A 23978-nucleotide genomic window follows, 5' to 3' on the forward strand; every position below is an offset into this window, starting at 1 on the left:
GAGTTGCCTCTCCCCCTGAAGTCTCCTCAACCATGACCAGTGAGGCACTCTTACAGGGCACTGTAGCAAAGCTGACTCTTACAGCTGACTGTGACACACCAGAGGACTTCAGTTTCCAGGGCCAGCAATCCAGCACCTTTCATGAACACTAGATGTGTGATAAAGCTTACATCAAGAAGATATGAAGCAGTCAAACATTTTCTGAAGGAAAACTAGCTGTTTCCTACTGAGTAAGTTGACAATTAATTAAGTGATGGAACAGTGAAGTAGTCCTGACTCCAAGACACTTCTACTGTCTGATCCCCTAGATCTGTGAAATAGATTCAGATTTCCTTTTCTTTCCATTATAAAAAGAAAAAAAAGAACAAATGGGTAACATTACACAAACTGCTATAGACAAGATCCCACACTTTGACCATTCTGCAATCACATAATCAGTCAGCTAGCCCTGACTTAAAAATCATGGAAGTTACAGAGGCAACTCTATACAACTCAGGATGCAAAGTTCTTTCCAACATTCACTAAGGCCACCATCTACCTAAAACTTGTAACATTATCCAGCCAATGACGCTGCCAACTTTCCCTTTGGGCTCTAGCAACGCCATGCCTATGAAAAATATCAGTCATGAGCTCTGGGAGGCAGGCTTATGAGGATTTAATCCTTGTTTTCAGCAGTCACTGCATATTTCACTACACAATGCAACTTGTGAACCCTTTGCTTTGCTGTGAAGAGGTTATTCATAAAACTTAGATCTCAAGAACCACCTCACATCCAGAACCGTACAGAGAAGGATCAACAACTTCCACGTACACTTAAAGCCTGGCCTCCAGGTATTTTGTGGCCATGTGTACATTCCACTGGAGCCTAAATGCAGACTATGACAGCATCTCATTTTTGCAGAATTCACTAGCTTTTTCTGCAGACTACTGTATAGCCAAATGCTTTGGCAAGGGAAGTACTGTCAACAGCTGTCACTTCTACAAAGCCTTCCACTATAGCCACAAAGTATCTGAACAGCAACAAGGCAGCAAATATATATTTTAAGAAGATTTGATTCTGGCAAAAGGCTTTGAAGCAAGGGTAAAATTTCTCTCTCTCCTTCCCTCCTGTACCCCACTCCATCTCACAAATAAATAGAAATTTTATTCTTAGAAACTATTAGCATTAATACAAAGAGAGGGTGACTGGAGTAACTGACCACTTAAACATTATAACCAAATTCATGAAGGCAACAAAAGCTTAAGAGATTATAAAGAATGAGTCCATTTAGCATAGAAACACTTACCTTTGTCCCATCAGACTTGTCAATTACGAACACTTCGCTCCAAATCTGAATGCCAGTTGTTTCTCTTTCACATCCACCTCTCCATGTAAATCCAGTTAATGGCTCATTGTTCCCACCTATCCAACATGAGGAATTCTGTTAAGAGAAAGGCACAAACTTACTCAACAGCAAGAGGATCACTTGTAGGATGGTATTTTAGCACACTTCCATATACTTCTCTGGTTTCTTAGAACAGGCTTTCAAGTTACAAAAAGTTTAATAGGGCTTTAGGTCAGTACTGTCTGAGGCAAGTGTGTCACCAATGCCTCTTGGCAGCAGATGTGTATTCCTTCAGAGCCTTCATCCAAATAGTGACCAGTCTTACTTGTGAGATTTGACTCGCACTAACATGGTAAAGTAGATGCAGACCATTTCACAAATGTAATGTGTGCCAAATGTCTAGAACTGGATATATCTTGAGGGTTTGGCATGACAGATCAAACCATCTGGCTACTCCAGTATACTGCATCCAACCATCTGTTTTTCAGAGGAACGTAAATACCATCTCCCACCCCTATGGTGCATTTAATTAGTTGTACAAGGGTGTATAGGAGGGATCATAGTTATCCAACCCTTTTTAAAATCCAGATACAGTTTTGGTCTGACCACTACAGAACAAACAAGACAAACGGGTGGAAAGCCTCCATACTAGATCTAAACACAGAGGAAAAGACCCAAACCAAACCCACATAGTTTTACTTATATGGCGCTATTGGCCAGAGCGATTAATACAAGATAATGAGGTCACGGGTACGGACAAGCTTACACTCTAAATTTACAAGAGGGTTATTTCACCTAACTCTTAGTAAGGCTGTAAACTGTGACAATATCTTGCTCTCCTCCCCAAAATGCTGATCAATCAGCACAACAGCCATTATTTTAAAGCAACAAATAGTTTTGACAGCAGCAATTTGAAGTGGCCTAGGATTGAGTGTCAAGATTTAGGATGAAATCTGGTTTCCTTGAAGTCAATGTCAAAACACCTCATCAACTTTCGTAGGGTCAGCATTTCACCCTTAGATTACTTTTTTAAAAGGCAACAATTTACCCTGGTTCTCACTATCAAGGATTCATTAGCGAACAGCAGAATGCCTTTGAGGCCCCCAGCATGGCAGTTAATTTTGTATTACATATTGTGTCTACTATCCACGGGAGATGGCTGTTCAAGGTCACTGTTCAGTGAGCAGATGAAAGATGCCTGAATACATGTGCACTGGTGTTAAGTTTATATAAGTGCTGATATGTAGATTATAAGTTTGTTTTCTGTAACTGAAAAATCTAGAACACATTTAATTGCTCTTAACTGCAGTTGAAACTTTGCCACTCTTCCCCTTACTTAATTCAATCTGAATTAATTGAAGCCATTTATCTTCTTTTTAAAGGCCAGTGTTGAAACAGCAAACCGGCAAGAATTATACGTATTATGCAATCATGGTGTTTTAAAGTCTGAAATATTGTTCTGATCCCTGGTCATTCTATACAAAATGTTTTGCCATGAATTAAAAGGCCAGGAGATTAGACAGTCCATTTGATCCAAAGCTATAGCTAAGCCATACTTCCTGCTATTTTAGCAGAAGGAATTAGTATAGCAACATGCTTCTACCAAACAGATATTTGCTAGTTCAAATTGCCAATGCTGGTATTCATTTTGGAAGGATGCCCTAAAACAGTGCCTATGTAGACAGTATGTGAGCAACACTCACTCAACATCTAACGCAAATGGTACTTTTTCCTGGAATAATACTGCTTTGCAAAGTCAAAGGAAAAGCCATATAGCATGCTGGCCCACATCTGCACTACCACATCCTCAATGTCTCTCTTGCAACTCCTAGCAGAGTAAAAGCTGCTGGAGTCCCCTCCACTGTGGGGGGAGGATCTTCATTCCCCTTCCCAAGTGAAAAGGGGTTAGCAGCCTCTGCTCTGGAGTATTTCCCCAGATTCACGCACAAGGGCTGGGGATTTTGACTTCCTTTCCCCTCGGGCGAGGCAAAGAGGTGAGTGAAATTAACAGGACGGTCAGTTTTACTGCTGTATTTCGATAACTTTGGGCATCAGCAGCATTGTCAAGACTCATGAGTTTCATACTGTTGTTCAGAAGAGCTGTGAGCAGCAGCAGCAGTTTTGGGACTATTCACCAAGAAGGTTGAGAATCTCATCTGACACTAAAAGATTTATGTTTGCAGAGTCCCCATCCCACCACCCTCACAGTAGCCAAGATGTCTCATCACTTCAGAGACCTACTAGCCAGTGGGTTTTGTGTATTTATTTTGAAGAGCATTGGGCAGGGTCCAAAATCCAATCCAAGGACCACACCACCACCACGCTGCCTGCCATGCAGCAACTCCAGTCTCTGTGGAAAGCCAGGACTGGAAGACAGCAGATGGAGAGGACTCAGAGGAACACTGGACTGGACCCCTCCTGCACCTCTATCCCCCAGGTAGGATTCAGGGCCTGAGCCAGCCACCCACCACAGACACCCTGTATGCCTCACTGACACTTGGAGTTACCCTACTCTGTGGCCAAGTCCTCCAGTCTAAAAACACCCATAGTCACTGCGTTTTTTGCCTGACAGCACCAGCATTTGTCCAACTGAGCCTGGGGCCGTGGCCAGGCCATCGACATGGGAGGGTGGCATGGCCCTTGGCAAGTTGGCATGGCAGACAGGCTTCCAGGGGGCAGTGTGGCACCCTCCAATCATCTGGTTTGGCAAAGTGTGGAGGGGGGGGAGAACGGGGTATGTTGAGGGAGGCAGGGAGAATATATCCTCAATGCTTACAGTTGGCTCTCAAAGGAAGGGGATGGTTTGGGCTTGTTTTATGATCCACCTGGGCTTGTGGTTTAGAAAAATTTAGTAATGCTTGAGTCCAAGGACAGCTGTCTGATAGGAAAAACACTTCAAGCAGCAACTGGCAGAGAACGATTTCTCACTTGGGTGTAGTCCCTTATCTTCACCTAGTCCTCTAACTAACAGGTATCTGGTAATATTTTTCAAGTCCCTTGTATGAAAGGGGTGAGTGAGTGGGGGAGCAAGTGCTAGATACGATCTTAAAAAGGAGGAGACCTGCCAGTCAATAGAAGTAAAATGCTATCAGACAGATCTTTGGACATGGTTTGATAGGTATTTGAGGCTATAGTCACTCAGTCCACCTCCTCCACAAATCTGTCTTCTTCCATGCCGCACCTTATACATAGAGTATTCTCCCCAAAAACTCATCTAGAAGCCACTACCCTGTCTCAAATCCTTCCTCCATGCCAATTTCTGCTGTAACACAATCAAGAAGTTAACCTAGCCACTGTAGGAAACCAAGATACTTACAAAGAATATCTGAACACACTTCAGACCTGAAGACCAGTATTACAGTGCATCACACATCACAGCATCTGTCAGCTGTGCTCGCCACACCCAGCTGGGGCTCCAGGCATTCTCCATTCCTCCCCATAAGCTCCTGGTGGGCCACCCCACTTCTACCTCAGGATCTGATACCCCTTTTCTTTATTCCTCCCTCACATGGCAGAGGTCTGTGTGCACCCCTATTCCTCCCACATCAGGATACCCTATTCCCCTCCCCTACATCCACTGCCATTATTTTTTCTGTCTGGGAGAGAAGTGATTCAGGGTGTTCACACCAGAGATGAGACAGAGGCATTGTTATGCTGCAAGGAATTAACAGGCATCATCAACCAAATCTTTGAGACAATTGCAGAGGTGCTTGCAGCTGTGCTAATCTGATGGCCGTGCTCCATTTTTCCTCTGGTTACTGATGCCCAGACTATTCCCTGAAATACTCGAATTGACTGGAGGCTGTATTCAAATGTTATCACATTACAGAGAAATCCCATCATGAGTGTAAGGCCTCCACCAACTTGACACCATGCCAATATTTCTGGAGTCAGAAGGGCAGGGTTGTTTTTATTTAAAAAAAGTGAGTATGGTATATAAACCAAAGCAAAGAGCTAGCACATTAGGTGGTATCTTATTTATTCCTGAATGAACAGCCTTCAACTACTCACCTTGTTGTACATATATCTAAGCATGAAGTCCAGTAGAAATGATTTCCCTTTGCGGAAAGCCCCTGCTACAGATACAACTACTATATTGAGATCTTTTATATGTTCTTGAAGCAAAATGTTCTCCAGTGCCTCTTCATCAAGTTCAAAGTTATGGTCATCTTCATGTGCAAGAACAATTTGTATAGGGCAAGGTGTCTTCAAATCTGCTTCATCTTCTGAGTTAACCAGGGCATCAGAGTCTACCAGGGCATTCTCCTCCAAACTCTTATCTAGAAATTAATATTTGAAAAGACAACTAGTGAATCAAGCTAAACAAACACTTTTCTGAATTCAGATAATGCAATTACAGGTCACATACTTTTGCCACATCTGAAGAAGAGCTCTGTAGCTCAAAAGCTTCTCTCTTGCTAAAAGAAGTTAGTCCAATAAACGATATTATCCCACCCACCTTGTCTCTCTAATATCCTTGAACCAACCTGGCACATATACTTTTTCCATGGCTAATTTGGTGACGCATGGGTCAAGGCATTATCATATTGCTATGAAAGATGACTTTGCAGGTATTGCAAGTTGTCTTGGGCCAGTTGTCAGAATTAATTATATTCTCCATTTCATATGGATCTTGTCTCCAATGGCACAAGTTCTCTGACACAGAAAACTGTCTATTTTTATGAGCTCTATATGTAATAGACTGCAGAGTAGCATCGTATCTTAGCACCTCATCTTTCTTTCAGTTGTAGAGGAGTCTTGCATTCCAAAATTATCTTTTCAGCAATAATATTCTGAAACCCTCTCTAAGACCTTTGGAAATGCAGCTTCTGTCACAAACAAGGATCTTTGCTACCTCTTCTCACTTAAATAAAAATTCAATTTTCATGTTAATTTCTATGTTAAAAGAGGACATAAAACTTATTTTTAGAACATTACTACATTTCCAATGACAGAAGATTGACAGTCTGACAGTTTTGGTTACCAAACTGTACCAACTTAATATTACCTAGTGTTTCACAGAGGTATACTGAAAAAGATTGTTGAAATTTACGAACTGCTTCTTTCCAATTCCAACACAACACTGATTTTAGTTACTACGCACATTGGGAAGTTTGCACTTTTAACACTGCTTGTTAATAATAAGCTAACATTGAACATACAGAGCTAGAAGCCATTTTAAGAGAACGTGAAGTAGTAGGCAAGATTAATTTATGCACTTATCCTAAAATATACTGAGATGGGCATGCGCAATGCAGATGTGATTTTGCCGCACTTAATTTCAATTGTCTTGAATGAAGCATTAATAAGATGGTCTTCTCAAAGTCAAGGATTTAGAAATAGCTTCTCTTTTTTGAGCTGACAATTCTTCCTGACCTAGCAGAGAATAAAGACCACCATATCTTTGTCACAGTTTCACATTATACATACACACAGACAATACTAGCAAATCTCAACTTAGCCCTGAAAGCACTAAAATTGGCCTTCTTCATCACAGGGTGCTAAGAGTGATGCAACTCAGGTCAACCTCAAACTTTCATTCAGATTTCCTGCAAGTGAAGAAAGTCAAGACTAAGTATTCCCAATACTGTATAAAAAGTCCAAACAGAAAACACATCTTTAAGATTCTCGAGAAAAGGCGAGAAGGCACAAACTTTTGTTGCTCCTTGAAAACCCACCTTAACATTTATCCTTGAGCACTACAATTGAATATCTAGCAAAAAGTTGAAGATTATTTCCTCTAAATATTCATCTCAACATGCAAGGGCTTATTCAAAACTCCAGTGTGCAAATCCATTATGTGGGCACACGAGGCATCTCTTATTTCTATTGTGCATGTGGATCCAGCAGCAGTCAGCACAGGTGCACTGTCTGGTTATGTGCCCTTATGAAGAAATATGGCAGTGTCTTGAGTTCACTCCTGGCAAAAAGATCCCTTCTCCATGCAGACAGTGTGCAAAATACAGCAAGCCACAATAACGCACTTTACTGACTACACTGACATCCAAACGGTTTTGAAGGCAGCACCAATGGATTTCAAATGCATATTCCACCACCATTCTACAGTCACTGGGCCTGCAGCTTACCCTTCTTTTGTTGGGTCCTCTGAAATCATGGTATGGATTCATAAACTATGGCAACAGTGGGTAAGCAGTGTCCCCTAGAGTAATAGTGGGGTCAGTGTTCCATGTCATTTGGTGGGAACAATGTCCAAGTTCGTTCATGAAGGTAAAGTCCCAATCCCCAGCACCCTGGTATCATGCCCCGTGCCAGTGCATCCCATGTTAGTGTCCATGAACCTGCCTGTGGTCGCCTGCCTAATGACGGAGTTGTACACTTGTGGTTTACGTACTCGTGCTTCTTGTGGAGAGAAATCTATATGCACGGATCCGATCGACGGCCCCGCTGCAGTTTGGAGAGCCCATTCAATCAAAGCCTGCAAATATTTCAGGAACATGTGCCATGTCCACCACCCCTGGGAACACAGTCCTGATTGCTTCACAAACCTCTGTCACAATTCCCACAGTTTATTTGCCAACTTCAAACTGATTGGCCACAGACCTGTAGCAGTCTGGGGTAGCCAGCTTCCAGATTGCTAAAGTTACCCACTTCTGGACCATGACGGCCTCCCTCAAGCGGCTGACTGGGGACTGGAGGATAGGGGCTAACTGATCACAAATCCCCAGGAACATCTGCTTCTTCCTTCAGAAGTACTGGATCCACTGATAGTCATCCTAGCATGTGACTGTGATCCCAGGAGCCTGTGCTCGTGGCCCTGCTCCAGAAGCGCCAGTCAATGCAGGTGGAATCTGCAGCTAAAGCAATAGGCATGAGCAGCATCAGCTGGGTCACAGCTGGCACATTAGTATGCCCCTTTGAGAGGTGTCTTTGGCAGCTCAGAAAAGGCCAAAATGTCACATCTGCAAGATGCTGGTGTCCACCTGTTTTCCAAGTTAAGACTGAGAGCATTAGGCAGAGAAGTCCTTCCACTGGGGCAGGATCCATGTTGGCTCTGGCTGCTGAGAGTGTGGGGATACAAATTGGCTCGTCTGAATGTGCTGACAGGCCAAAGCCACCCAAAACACGGTCATTCAATTCCTGTGGAACAGACAGACAAGTTCTCCCACAGCCCACTATGAAACAAGCCCCAGAGCAACTTCACCAAGCAAGGGCACTAGGAATCCTCATATATGATAATATATGGCCACAGACGCTGAATTTCTGACTCAGGTCTGAGTACTGCTGCATGGAACAGCCAGCATGGTTGAGAGGGTCAGGTTTCCACTGCAGTGTGGCTGCTCAAGCATGGACTTGGAAAACTGAGTGTGCAGGTGTGGATCACACAGACTTGGCCTTAGTGTGCTGTGTTGACATAACCATAGACATTAGCACTCACTATATATTCCACTGGTTCCCAGTGTGCTTTCATACAGCCCTAAGTGATTTAGGACCTGACTCATTTAGCACCACATGCCCCTGGTGTGGTTGTTGTGAACAGCTAGAAAAGTCTTGCTGCGCGTCCCTACAGTTAACTTGTTCAGGATGGGCAGCAGGTACTACTTGGATTTGTTTAAAAGAATTGTTCCAGGGATCATTTGCAGGTTGACACTAATTTGCTTCTCCTTTCCCACTAGGAGTGTTGAAAGAGACTGCTCACTATGCCACACCAACAGGGCTTCTGAACACAGGCATGATCCTATTTCCCTCCCACTTTAAGTGACACCTGGTAGAATACCAGGTCCCTATAGGCTCTGGCTTGCCCTAATCACCAGATGATTTGTGTGTAGCTGTAATTCACAGAGAAAGCAAGCATCATGGGTGTGAGGCTTTCTTGACTGGGTTTAGTCAAACCATAATAATGCGCATTGCAGTCATTCCAATTTGAGCTGAAGGAACATGGAAGTTCAGATCCAACTGACAGTCCAATGATAACCTCAATCAAGCCCAGAAGGCAGAGGTCTCCCATCATCAGGATGCAATGCAGCAGGTACTTGCATGAGTTGCTTTCACAGGTACCTCGGGATCCAGTGATGGCTCTCTCTTGTGGGGACAAATCATTAGGTATAAACAAATGATGCTGTCGACAGCAGAATCCTAGCCAACATCTGCTGGTTCTAACAAGTCGTTTCTGGCAGGTCTACAGTATCATGGACCCTGCTCTCAGACAGGGACACCTGAGTAGAGCTCCTATCATTCCAATGGTTTTGTGGCGTAGTAAGACATTCAGTAGTTTATCCAAAGCTTAAAGACTCCAGTGGCATGACAGTGACCAATCTGATTCTTGGCAAGAGCTGTCTACTGTCATCCAGTTCTAAGAACACATGCACTCCAGTCTATGAAAATAAGAAATTTCTGCTTCCAAGCATTGTGAACACACATCTCATGACCCGCTTAAATAAAAAAAGTTTATAGTGCTGAAAAAAATCTTTCAAAGCAATGGGGAACTGTCAAGGTTCCTGTCTGGAACCTCATTTTCCCTTGAAGGCTCTACACTGCATTTTGAGCACCCTGCAACAATACCTCCCTCGGCTCTTAACAGAAATAAGCTTAATGGATAATTACCACAAGGCTCTTTCTCCTCTCAGCTTTCATAGCAACAGAATTATCTTTAAAACCTTTCTACTCTCAGTCCCAAGATTAACTGAATTTCACAGGAAACATGATATTGTCTTTATTCCATCAACAGCAGATGTGCAAACTTTAGAAGTCAGGCAGATCCTATGATATGAGTCTCAGATTTCCTCAACTCCTATAACTGTGCATATTTTCTGGGCCTTGATAGAGTCAAAGCTAAATAGTTCTGGTTCTATATCAAAGATGAGTATTGCAATGAACACCTGTTTAAGTTAGTGTTGGAGCCTATTCCACCAGGGATCTATAAACAGAGTTTGTGGCATAGCACTCTAGAGCCAGCCCTTTACACCTATCCCCCACAGCACTGCTGAGACGTACTTGCCTACTTGAACTTGGAAAACTGAATACAACGTCCAGTAGTCAGGCCTGGAATAGCTTCCTCAGCTAGTATTTTCCACACAGCTGAGCACGAGTACTATTAGGCATAGCTACATGAATTTAAATTGGAGGCATACACAAAAAAAGATGTACTTTCCTACCTCAGAACTGAACTCTGGGAATGGGTCCATCAAGTATCATTACTTAAAACACAAACTCTCACGAAAATTAATTCCAGCTAAGTCATGACTAAAGCTGAACAAGATACTAAAGTTGACAGCTTGAGTTTGCAACATGGATGAGATCTGGAACAAAAATGCACTTGGGGGAAGTGTGAGAGGGGTGTTCCTCCCCCCACCCAAAAAAATTTTTTGGCTTGGTATAAGTGAGGAGGGGAATATCCAGTGGCATTTGGCTGCTGAAAGGCCTTGTCTACCAGCAGGTCTTGAAAGACTCACCAAGCATCCACTAGCCAGATGGAGCGATAAAAGACAAGGGTAAGAGTCCATTTATCAGCAATGCGAAGGAGCATCAAACTTATGAAAAACCAAACTCCCGATGCTGGGATTTCTACCAATGTTTTCTCTAGACTACGCTTAGACCTCTATTTTCTCAGCCTCTGGCTTGCTGTAAGGTCTTACAACAATCAGAAGTAGAGCCCTACATGGGACTAATGCAGAACCCTGCAGTGGGACTGGGATCCCGTAGGACCTGCTGCCATAACAGCAGGAATAGGTGGGAACGGGATTTTAAAAAGTCCTGCACAGGGCTCTAATCTGAAGCCCCACACTCTCACACACCACAGATGCACAACAGAAGGAATAATTTGGTCTCTTCTACACCCACAAGCCACATGGCTGTCATAAGGAGGCCCAGGACAGATAGAAGAGAAGTCATCTCAACTAGTGTAACTCTTCAACTAGATTTTTTTTTTTTTTTTTAAAGTGGCGTGGGGAGGGGAAGTGTCTTTTGCCTCAGTGAATAACTCCAATGCCTGCTCATAACTTTTCCAAACAGCAAATGGATGTTTTTGCTAGTATCAAGCTGCCCATGCAATTCTGAATAGCTACAGTGAAACAGAACAGCATGCTTTGCAAAGCTATAGAACAGTGGTGGCACCATCGCTATTTGCGGACTCAAGGAGATGCAGAATCAGTTTGCATATGGACAGTTATCTCCTCTCCTCAGGACTCTCCAAATCTTTCCTAGTGTGTGGTGCCAAGAATTGGACAGTACTTCAGCTGAGTCCTCACTTGTGCCAAGTAAAGCAGGACAATTACCTCCAGTCTCTTACACATTAGCCTTTCGCAGCTGCATTACATTGACTCATTCAACATTATCCACTATAACCCCAGATCCTTTTCTGTAGTTCCACTGCCTAGCCAGTTATTCCCCATTTTGCAGTTGTCCATTTGATTGATTCTAGACAAGTGCACATTACTTCACTAAGAAGGAACAGAGGGGTAGCTGTGTTAGTCTGGATCTGTAAAGAGCAACGAGTCCTGTGGCACCTTAAAGACTAACAGATGTATTGGAGCATAAGCTTTTGTGGGTGAATACCCACTTCGTCAGACGCATGTAACAGAAATTTCCAGAGGCAATACATCTCCAATACATCTGTTAATCTTTAAGGTGCCACAGGACTCATTGTTCCTTTGTGCACTTGTCTGAATTTCATTTTGTTGAATTCAGACTATTTTCCAGTTTTGAATTCTAATCCTGTCCTCCAATGTGTTTGCAACCCCTCCAGGCTTGTTGATATCCGAAACATTTGTAGGCACACTCTTCACTACATTATCCAAGTTATCAATGAAAATATTGACTAGACCAGCCCTAAGACTGACCCTTGTGAGACTCCATTAGATACACCCTGTCAGTCTGAAAGTGAATCACTGATTAACTACTCTGATTTTGGTCTGTCAACCAGTCGTGCATCCGCCTAGTAACTTCATCTAGGCCACGTTTCCCAAGCTTGCTCAGAACACAGTCATGTAGGCCTGTGTCAAAAGCCTTGCTACAATCAAGATATATCATGTCTACTTCTTCCCTCTCTTTCCCCCTCAACCCCTCACCTGCTCAGCCAGCCCAATAAACCTGTCAAACCCGGAAATTAGATTGTTTGGTATGATTTGTTCTTGCCAAATCCATGCTGGCTATTCCTTATAACCCTATATCCTCTAGGTGCTTACAAATTGATTGAGAGTAATTAGTACTAGTTTGGTGTTGTGACAAAGTTCCTCCTCTGCCTTGGTGGGTTCTGTGCTTTCTAGTGGATTTGTTGTCTCAGAGGTTTTCGGCAGTCCTCAGTTTGGCTCCTTTTGTTAGTGGCCCAAACCTCTTGTTCACTACGCTAACCTCATTGCTGGCCACCATGGGGAAGGGAGGACAATCCCCACAGTCTTTGCTGGCTCCCCTTATGGGTCAGGGGTCAGGCCAGAGACCATCCCCTCTGGTGGGACCCACAGTCCAGATCAACTCCTCTTATATAAAAGAGGGAGTTTGGGGGGATGGGGGGAACCTGGGCCCGCCCTCTACTCCATGTTCCAGCCCAGGACCCTGTGGATTGCAGCTGTCTATAGTGTCTCCTGTAACAGTTGCAGGACAGCTACAACTCCCTGGGCTACTTCCCCATGGCCTCCTCCCAACACCCTTTTTGTCCTCACCACCAGACCTTCCTCCTGATATCTGGTAACACTTGTACTCCACAGTCCTCCAGCAGTATGCCTACTCACTCTTGGCTTTTCACCTGTCTCTTGCTCCCAGCTCCTCACACGCCCCTCACTGACTGCAGTGAGGTCCTTTTTAAACCAGGTGCTCTGGGTAGCCTGCCTGTCTTAACAGATTCTAGCTGCTTCTTAATTACCTTCATGTGTCCTAATTAGCCTGCTTTAACTGCCTTAAACAGTCAAGTTCCTGATTGTTCTGGAACTGCCCATTACCTTACCCAGGGAAAAGGGACCTGCTTTATCTGAGGCTAATTTAGCTGCTTTCTATCACTCTCCTGTAGCCATCTGGCTTCACCCTGTCACAGTACCCACAGTGTTTGCCTTATATGCATTTTACAGTAATTTAATTCTGGAAAATTAAAACAATAGTTTTACCACCTATTCAGTACACTGTATCCCAAGAGAAGACCGAATACTCCACTTCTCTGCGCATGGTTCCCCTCCCACTTAGACTATTCAGATTGCAGTCTCTTTGGGGCAGGAACGGTCTTTAGTTAAGAGACTACAGAGTTTGTCTGCACTCATCACAACAAGAACTGGTTACAAAAGAAAAGATCAAAACCTAAGATTATTTCCTAACACCAGGCTTTTGTAAGAGTGTTGAATGACCTCTATTCATTCCATCTTTCTGAAGCCTATAGGAAAATACTGCCTTACATGAGAAGTAAAATCGGCTCAAAATTTAGCAGTAAAGTGTTACTTGGGGATACTAGTATGAAAACTGCTTAAAGGAACAGTTTGCTTGGGGCCTTTTAAGTTAAAAACATTGATACAGTAACCTTTTTAAATAAGTGCTAGCTTTTTTAAAAATAGATGTTGTTTTGCTCCTGTGTTGATATTTATAAGGGAAAGGCTGATACAGGACAATCTGAAAGGAGTACACAAAGTGCTATCACATGCACAGTCAACTGAAAAAACTCAGGAAGTTTGTCTCGATAACTTTCCAATCATAGTAACCTCGGACTTTGCTCATAAGCTCACTAGGTATTGTACCAAAATTTCAGACAAACATTTTAAAGGTTATAGCAGCCCCTTTTAAAGGGAAGTTTATTATTTGAGCTTTTGGATGTAAAGTTTGAGCTAAGATTCCAAGCTAGTTCTTGAAGAGTTTTATATAGTGTGAAGAAGCATAAAATTTAATTTTTTAAGGCACTGGTCAGACCTTTTCACCCAGCTAAAGGACTGGCATTTTTAAGTCCCTCTCCTTTCTCTACTGAGAGAGGCCTGAGTGCGGTTACTGTTTTGGGGTAGTGAACTGAATAGAGAAAGTGTAGGCATGTGTGAAATTTTAATAAAGTTACTAGTTCTCTTAAGGGACAGATGTAAATAAAATTTACTTTAGTTACCTTATAAGCACGTTTACAATATCTAAAATATTTCATAGTTCAGTTATGAGACAGTTCTGCTACACTCCGAAGTGATAAAATGATTTTCTTTTACATCAACAATTGCTATCTACCCTTTTTCCAGTTGTCTTATTTTGTAAATTCACAGCAAGATTCCCATGAAAGTTATGGCACCACTGCAGACTTCTACGCATCACTGCCTTTCTATTGCTGACTAGCAAATGTTGCCAAGTAGCTCATTTTAAGGCCAGAAATATTTAAGTGTTTTGAATATTTCTGCTATAAATAGGATGGATGAGTTAAGTCCCAAAGACTTGTTTGGAAATCCACAAGAATAAGGGGGAAATGAATATTTACCACCACCCCCATCCCTTTCTAATTACAGAATTTCTGTTTCTTATGTTTGTTAATTCTGGATTGATTATATAAAATCATAAAAAGGCAAAGTACCTGAAGCTGCATGCCCATAAGGGAATGGGGAGAGAAGATATTCTGGTGACCTAGAAACCCAAGAAATTTCATAGCTAATTAGACAAAAGAAATCAAAGGTCTATTTACTGACAGGTGTGTATACAATGGCAGAGGAAGAGTTCCCGCTAAATGGTAATATTGGAACTGGTATTTTGTTGTGTTTTTTAATTCAGGAGGAAAGGCAGGACTTTTCTGCAGACAGTACATTACTGCAGGATAGGTGGCAAAAAGTTAACACTCCTCCCCACCTTGATATATTCAGCAGTTCGCTTTCACACAAGTTGGGCCTCAGAAAAATGCTGTAGAGAATATCTGCAAAGACTGTAGTGGTATGAAATGTGTCAAACCCAGCCAAATTTCAATATGCACTTCCTGTTTTGGGGACACCCTATGGATCAAGCAGCTGAGACAATTATGTTCCTCTACTGCTGAAGAGGAAAGTTTGGTTTGGTTTTTTAAGCGTTGGGGATGGGGAAGGAGGAGACAGTAACAGTTTGTTTCTCTTCCTTCTCACCTAGAATGAGCTCTACCAGGACAGTGCCAAGCTGCATGATGCTGTTCTAGGAAATACTCTGGTAAGTTAAGACGTGAATGGGGAAATAAAAATGCAGCATCTCAAGTTCCCCTGTCCCCAAAAGTGTCTTGTTTACTGCCTCCAGAAGTGGTCAGATCCCATAAAGCACACACACATTGGGAAGGGGAGCAGAATTTGTCCAAACCTCAGGCAATCAATTTATTGTATGTGAAAGTAGATTTAATAGCATGCATCAAACTGGGATTGTATTGAAATTTGTTACAGAATCCAAGTTGGCCGTGGAGAAGTATCTGATTGTCCAACAAGAAAAGTTGATCATCCTGATTTTTCCTAGACAAAGATGAATTTTAAATAACTGGTTGTGGTAAACCAGTGTTACTGAAACTACCAGGTTAACTTTTGCTGGATGAGGGGGAGAAAGCTCTATGTAGGAAGGAACAGCATAAATTCTTCCAGTATCAGCAGAGGAGAGGGTGAATAGAAGTTAATGATTTTTATTTAAATTGGATTTTATTTATTAAATAATTTTTTCTTGAATCCCGAAGTCTCATCCAAAAAAATGAGGTAGAGGCTGCTTTTCTATCTAACGAAAAGAATTAGGGAAACATCTAATTTTTTGAGGTCAAGCTTTATAAATATGGTACAGTAGGTCAGCCTAAGCCACCTAGGAGACTGTCTCATCTTCAAAAGACTGAGTAGGAACTTAAGCTCCCATCACTTTCACATAGATGTAATTGAAAAATTTCCCAGGTTAAGATTAAATAAATCAGTTTAATCCATGGAAAACAGTTAATCCTCCTGTTTAATAAATCATTTAGTTGTACATGTGAAACATTTTGATAAGAAGTTTCTATATCCAAAACATTTAAGGTTGTTTTGTTTAATAAAAATAACTTTAATATGCTGTTTAGAATTTAATTACAGTTACCATCTTAACACAGCTTGACAATTCATGAGCAAAAAGTTAAATATCTAGTAAGTGAGCAATATATCATTCACCATTTTCTAACATACCAAAAATGTACATTTAAGAACCTGAAAATGTTAAGTATAAAAGTGCTTAAATGAATGTATATAGTTATAGTGTATCCTCCTAGGTAGTCAAAAGAAATACCAAATATAGTGTAAAGGCCATTTAGTTGTAAATCAACATGTTTTAATAGTTATGTCAACCAATGAGAATGCACCTTTCTTTAAAAGAGAAAGGAAGTACAAATGGAAAAGCTGATTAAAGTTGATTTAAATCAATCTGGCCTCCCAGAGGACTACTCAAGACAGACAGAATTGCAGCCAAACAAGCAAATTTCCTTTTCCTGGGTCCTCTGCACCTCTTCCCACATGCGTGCAAAGACAAATTCTTATGCTGCTCCTGCATAAAGCATTTCCTCATAATAAAGGTATTAAGTTCTCCAGATCATCTCAGTTTCACTCCATTAAGTCCTGTTTACACTACAATTTAAACCAACTTTGTAACCAGTTGGTGGCATGGATGACGCTAATACAATTTATGTCTACATACAAAGTGCATTTCTGTTAGGCTTGGTCTACACTAGCAACTTATGTCAGTATAACTACATCACTCAGGTGTGTGGAAAATCTACTCAGTTATACACACTTAACTCCCAGTGTAGATAGCACAATGTTGACAGGAAACTTCGGTCGCCATAGCTACTGCCTCTTGCGGAGGTGGATTAACACTACACTAACGGGAGAAGTTTTCCCATCAGTGTAGTAGCATCATCACTGAAACGCTACAGAATTGGACAAGTGTTGCTGCATCATTTTAAGCACAGACTTGCCTTCTGACGCCCTTTTTTAAAAATGAAAAACGTGGAAGAGAATGACAAGATGGCAAGGATTATGAAAGGAAGACAAGAGGGAGCTGACTGTTTCCCTCTTTGCCATCAGTCAGATGAGTTTGAGATTCTAATCCAATATTGCTGTAATTATTTCTGACCTTCACTTTTCTATACAGTGATCATATATACACACAGCAACCCTTCGTCACTGTTCTTTACAGTCTTTAAAACCTTGTTTTCATCTGAAGGGACAGTCACCTTAATTGTGCTTCTGTCTGAAGATTTACTAACCTCCTATGACAGGACCATAATAGCACTATAACCAATACATGGAAGCTTTGCCCCAGTTTATTTTGGGCACCTGTAGTATATTGTCAGTTTCCTCGGTTTGTGTGGGTCTTTTTTAGAAACAGAAACATTACAGTGACAGAGCTGACACAGGGACCCCAAGCAAGTACAATAATGGATTACTTTTCACTTTGAGCTCTTTTTAACCAGTTCTAATGCTCTATAAAAATAGGAAGCTAGTCATGTATTTTGTACTACAGAAGAGTCTAGTAGGATATTTGGTTAACAAAAAGGACCAAAAGAATGGTATGCCTGCAATGCAAAGTACTTAAATGGCATGTTATTCTTGCTTATTCACATTCTATTAGATGAGCCAACTTAAATCCTCTTCACACTCCATACATCTCTTCATACAATCAAGATTCCTGTGCAGTGTCTGAATGCTCCATAGATGTCTCCATTTCCATTCTAAGTTTTGTCCATGAAGTACTGTAAGCCCATTTTCATATGGGATCTTGAATACGGCTCTTAAGATTAGTTCAACTTCCACGTATACCACCATTAACTTCAGTTCATACTAGAAGATTCTTTTCTTCACTGTTAAACCTTTAGGAATGTGCCATGTGAGAAGGATTCAGCAGCTGACCCACATAAATACTACTAAAAGCACTGTAGAAATAAGAACTAGCCGATTTCTTGCATGAAGCTTTAGGAATATTGCACCTTTACAAAAATGTGCATCTTAGAAATAAAGCTATACATAAGATTATCATTAAAAATGTAACATTAAGGAAGCGCTACCTTTCTAGAATTAAGATTTAAAAGCCTGTTAGCATTTAGAGACAATACTTGCTTTTAAATACTTTATATTTTATTTGAACCCAATAGATTTCACTAACAGCACAGCTTTCCCAGACAGAACCTCTTCCAGGGTGATCTTCTAATGTAGATGAGACACCCAAGTCTTATAAACCCCACAACGCTACTATACACAGAGCACATAACGCAACCAACATGAAATAATGTCCCAACCCCAGAAAATTTAATCTAAATTCCACTTCCAACAAACAGAATAGCAACAGTGATGAGATGAAGTATCTCATTAAAGCTAATGCTATGGAAATATAATATTTAGAATAAGGTGTTACTTTATACATGAACAATTAACAAGAACTCTTCACATTACTTTATTGAGCTATTAAGTATTTTGTAGGTTTACATTGTAAGGAAACTGTTGTCAAGGAAAAAGTTCTCTTTTAAAAAGAAGATACTTGGTCACAACAGTAAAGAATCCTGTGGCACCTTATAGACTAACAGACATTTTGGAGCATGAGCTTTCGTGGGTGAATACCCACTTCGTCAGATGCATGTCGTGGAAATTTCCAGGGGCAGGTATATATATATGCAAGTAAGCTAGAGATAATGAGGTTGGTCACAACAGCCACCAAGACTACATGGCAGGCTTTGCTGCTGAAATGCTCAGCGCCATTCTGTGTATTTGCAGGGAGTCAGGATCTATGCATGAAAGCAGGATCTTGGTGCTTTAAAAATTCACCTTTTTCCACTGCCTGCTCCTCACCTGAAACTGATACTGTGAGAGTTTCCACAAGCTGTCAGTCTTCCGTGCTGTGACAGTATGCTTCTGTTCCTAATTAACCCCCAAACCAAAGGAATCTCAAATCCGACCACATTAAGGCCTTGTCTACCCTTGCAAGTTTCTGCACAGTAAAGCAGCTTTCTGCGTTATAACTCCTGAGACGTACACACTACCAAGCCACTTAGTGCGCAGAAACTGCGCAGTTGCACCACTGTAAAAAGCCACTGAGAGGTGTACAGCTTTCTGCACCAGGAGTATAGCACTGCGGTGCCAATGTAGACACTCTGGTCGATTACAGAGCTGCAACTGGCCTCTGGGAGGTACCCTACTATGCCTGTTCTTGCCTCTCTAGTCATCTATTTGAACTCTACTGCCCTGCCCTCAGGTGACCAATTATCCCCACCCCATAAATTCCTTGGGAATTTTGAAAGTCCCCTTCCTGTTTGCTTGGTGATACAAGCAGTGGTCTCAGCACATCTTTCCAGCAGACGAGGCCTGCTCCACGCACCAGGAAATCCCAGTCGTGGGGAAATGCTGAGCTGCTGGACATCATTAGCATTTGGGGAGAGGAGGCTGTCCAGTCCCAGCTGTGCTCCGGCCATAGGAATGATGATACCTACAGACAGATTTCTCAAAGCATGACAGAAAGGCCATGACCGGGACAAACCGCAGTGCAGAGTCAAAGTGAAGGAGCTGCAGAACGTCTACCACAAGGTGCAGGAGGCAAACCATCGCTCCAGTGCTGCACCCATGAGCTGCCTGTTCTACAAAGAGCTAGATGCAATACCCGGTGGCGACCCCACCTCCGCTGCAAAGGCCATCATGGATACTTCAGTGGCTTGCATGCCAGTCGAGCGTGGACTGAGACTGGAGGAGGAAATCTTGGACAAGGATGTGGAGGGGGAGGGGGGCCCAGAGGCAGATGACAACTCAGAGGTCAGAGGTGCATACAGCCTCTGGAGCTCTTTTCTACCCCAGAGGGCCCTACCAATCACAGATGTCAGAACTTGGCGAAGCACAAACAGAGGGTCCTGGTAAGTGGCTTTGATTTTGGGAATCACTGAAGCAAGTTGTTAGGGGCAGGAGGATTGCAGAAAGCAGGCTTGTGTCTGTATGATGCATGTACCACCACATGCCTAGTCTGAGCTGTGGAACAGGGTGTTGATTGACTCCCTCACTTCACAGGAATCTGCCTCAGATCGCCAGAAACCTCTCATGGAAATACTGGTCAATCCGCTGCCGCAGGTTCTTTAGCAGCGCTGTTTCATTTCTTGCCCCATTAAGAGTAACTTTCCCGTGCCACCCTGCTGTCACTGGGAGGAGGGACAGGCACCATTACTGCACACAGGTGAGCCGTATAAGGGCCAGAGCAGAAGCCGCAGTCTTGATTCCCTGCTCACCCTCAGCAGCGAGATATCTTTCATAATGAACACAGCCTGGGGAAAATGTGGGGACAGGAATGATTATAAGGCCCCCTCATAGTGCTGGCTCTCCCCAAGAGCCACATGCCCAGTGTACAGTACGGTCCTGGAACAGTGACTTCCCCTGCCCCTGTGGTTACTCACCATTTTGGGGTGTCTTGTGGCTCATGTGTGCTTGCCTGGGGTCAGCCAGTTAGTGATAGGTATGTGAACAGTGGCTGTGTTTTAAATCAGTAGTTTGTGTGTGACAAACAATACTGCTTCTGTAAAATGTTGCATTTTGGCTTCACAGATATGACCTTTCTGTGTGAGGTCATGATGCACTCCACGGCTGAAAAACAAGAATTGAAGGAGTGGCGGGACAGCGAGAGGAGGGACCAAAAGGAGAACGCTGAGCACCAGAAGGAAGACACAGAGCGGCTCTTAAATGTTACAGAGCATCAAGTGGACACACTCCAGGTGCTACTAGCACTGCAAACCAAGCAGCTCCACTCCCACCCTCCCCTGCGGACGCTGTTGCAAAACTTTTCCATGAGCCTCCCACACACCGCCAACACACTTATCAACCTCCTAGCTTTAACCATCCTGGGACGTACCTTCTCCTGCGACTCTCCCTTCCCGCATCCCCCTCAGTGCTGATTTTTTTTGGTCTCTCCCCCCAATCCAGTAGTTGTTTAATAAAATAACTGTTCTGGTTTGAAAGCAAACAAGCATTTTTCTTACACCTTCATAGTGCATCATCTGCACCAATCACAATCACCTCCTACCATTACAAGAACAGTACTCCCAAGCATTGCAATAATTAGTGGGTTTCAGCTTCAAATTGCTGCCTCGAGGCACCCCTGATCTTTGTAGCCCCACCCCTCTAATAACTCTGGCTTTCACCCTTCCCTTCACAAATATTATGGAGGGTACAGCATGCGGCTATAAGACTAGGAATATTGCAATTGGCCAGGTCCCATATAGGTAGCACCACCAGGCCTTTAAATGGCCAAAAGCACACTCAAGAGCCATTCTGCACTCTCAGCCTGTTGAATCACTCCTTGCTGCTGTCAAGGTGCCCAGTGTATGGCTTCATAAGCTATGGCATTAACAGGTAGGCAGGGTCTCCCAGGATCACAATGGGCATTTCAACTTCCCCTACAGGGATCTTCTGGTCTGGGAAAAAAGTCCCTTCTTGCAGCTTCCTGAACAGGCCAGTGTTCCGAAAGATGCATGTGTCATGCACCTTTCCGGACCAGCCTGCATTAATGTCTGTGAAATGCCCACGGTGATCCACAAGCGCTGGAGAACCATTGAGAAATACCTCTTGCGATTAATGTACTTGGTGGCTAGGTGGTCTGGTACCAGAAATGGAATATGCAGGCCATCTATCACCCCTCTGCAGTTAAGAAGCCCATTTGTGCAAAGCCATCCAATGTCACGCATGTTTTCCAGAGTCATGGTCTTTCAGAGCAGGATGCGATTTAAGGGGAAGAGATGCTCTGTGGAACAGCTACCCAGAGTGCACCATGCTGAATACAATTGCAAGTGCTGCAAGTGTGAACATGCTATTGTGCAGGCAGCTGACAGCATGAACACACAAAAGCGATTTCCCTTCAGCACTTTGAGTGGCGCTGTAACAGCTAGCATTGTAACTCTGCCAGTGTAGATATACCCTAAAAAGACACAGGAAAGCAACAGCCACCTCCAAGAAGTAGAGAAAGAAAAGTGGCTCTTCCTTTATCTTTTTACCTACTCTCAAGAAAGAAGTTACGAGACGTAAGTGGTGCAAGCCAGCCCCTCAGGAGTTTGGAGGGGGCACTAATAAGATTTGGCTTATGTACAGGGTTAAAATAACTGCACTTCAAGTCACACCTTTATCTCAAACTGAGGTGTATCACTCGGTGAGAACAACTTTCCTGGAGTGTGCAGTGTAAAGATGCAGACCTTGTATCGCAGAACACGCACTTATTTCAACAGGATTCTCCTCACACTTTTTAGTTTGATTGAAAATGAAGTTTCATTTTACTGGCAGTCATGCAGCACAAACTGTGCCAACATACATGTTAAATATTTTCCTGATATCAATAAGTTGTTTATACAATGCAGATAGTTATAAAACAGACTTTTTCCTTCCATCTTAGTGTGTGACTGCAGCTTTACTGAAGATGTTTTGGGGTCTGATTCTGATTTCACTTACACAGTTTTGCACCAGCAAGACTTAACATAACAGCCATAGTGGTCAGAGCAGTGGTCCATCTAGTCCAACATCCTACCTTCTGAAAGTGGCCAATGCCAGGTGCTTCAGAAGGAATGAACAGAATAGGGCAATTTCGAATGATCCACCCCATCATCCAGTCAGAGCTTCTGACAGTTGGAGGCTTAGGGACACCTGGAGTATGGAGTCTATTCACCAAGATGGTCAGGGACATGTCACTTCATTAAGCATAGTTCATCACTTCTGTAAATATTTTTTAACACAGTTATATTTGAATAATTATATGCTAGTTCTGATTTATATCAGTGTCTATGCCTACACTTTGAAATGCATTTTGTAGATCTATGGATTTTTTATTTGTGCAAACAACTTTTCTTCCTTGCGTGAAGACTCAGGATGAATTTCAGATTCTGGTTTTCATTCGGGTTCTTGAAGAGCAATCCACCTAGATCAATGGTGATGTGCAAGTGCCATCCTGCCATGCAGCAGTGCTACATTCCAGGTCAGTTGTGCAACAGTAATTAAAGAAACCATGTGCTCATTCTCTGGGCAGAAGCTTAAACACAAAACTGAAGTTGTTAATGCAGGGCCAGCTAGAGAAAAGGAAATATATCAGAAATTGGGAGGGGGAAGTCTCCATCCAACAAGGAGAAAACAGCAAAATATTCCTCTTTCAGAGAGGAAGCCATGAGCAAGAGACCAAAAAATGCAAGAGTTACAATTTAAGTCCCTTCCTATGATTCCCTGGGGAGCCTGGAATAAGTCACCAAAACCATCTCCATTCCCCACTCTATATACCCTAAACTATAATATGGAGATAGTATTTACATTCCTCACAGGATGAGTCTTTATGAGGCATTTTGCAGATGTAGAGTGCTATATAAGTGCACTATTTGCATGTTCAAGTTTCTAGTGTGTCTGTTCATGACTACTAAATTTACTGCTATTGCTTGAGCTGCAGAAAGAAAATGTTCTTTCCCCAGCTACTCTTTGTAGGATTTCCCCTTAGCTCCTAAATAGCTTAAGTCTTGATCATTTAATTTTTTCCCCATCCCTAAATAGCAGCTAACCACTAGCCAATATCAAGGGGGGCTACAGGGATACACAAGCACTTCAGAATATTTGATATGAGATTGATTAGGAGGGTCAACTGCATTTTTAATGTATTTTCAGAGAGAATCTTGTTTTAGTCCAGTTTCAAAGGTCAGATTAAACAGTCCCAAATTTCACATAGCCAATCCATACAAAAACTTTGGGTATTAACACGAAATGTTGATTTGGAAGTTGCGGCAGCTAGCTTTCTGTTCGGAGAACTTTC

General features: G+C 42.5%; 1 protein-coding gene across 2 annotated transcripts in view; it reads right to left on the reverse strand.

Annotated features, from left to right (window-relative positions):
- ATL2 (atlastin GTPase 2) overlaps positions 1-23978 on the reverse strand; it is a 55803-nt gene that overhangs the window by 25135 nt on the left and 6690 nt on the right. For both annotated transcript variants that reach the window (XM_032779212.2, XM_032779211.2), the window contains exons 2-3: positions 5337-5605; positions 1287-1421 (exon numbers count right to left, since the gene is read on the reverse strand). In XM_032779212.2, coding sequence (XP_032635103.1) covers positions 1287-1421; positions 5337-5605 — 404 coding nt within the window. The remainder of the gene's footprint in view (positions 1-1286; positions 1422-5336; positions 5606-23978) is intronic.

Source organism: Chelonoidis abingdonii, chromosome 3 (assembly GCF_003597395.2).
Source record: "Chelonoidis abingdonii isolate Lonesome George chromosome 3, CheloAbing_2.0, whole genome shotgun sequence".
Classification (NCBI taxonomy): Eukaryota; Metazoa; Chordata; order Testudines; family Testudinidae; genus Chelonoidis; species Chelonoidis abingdonii.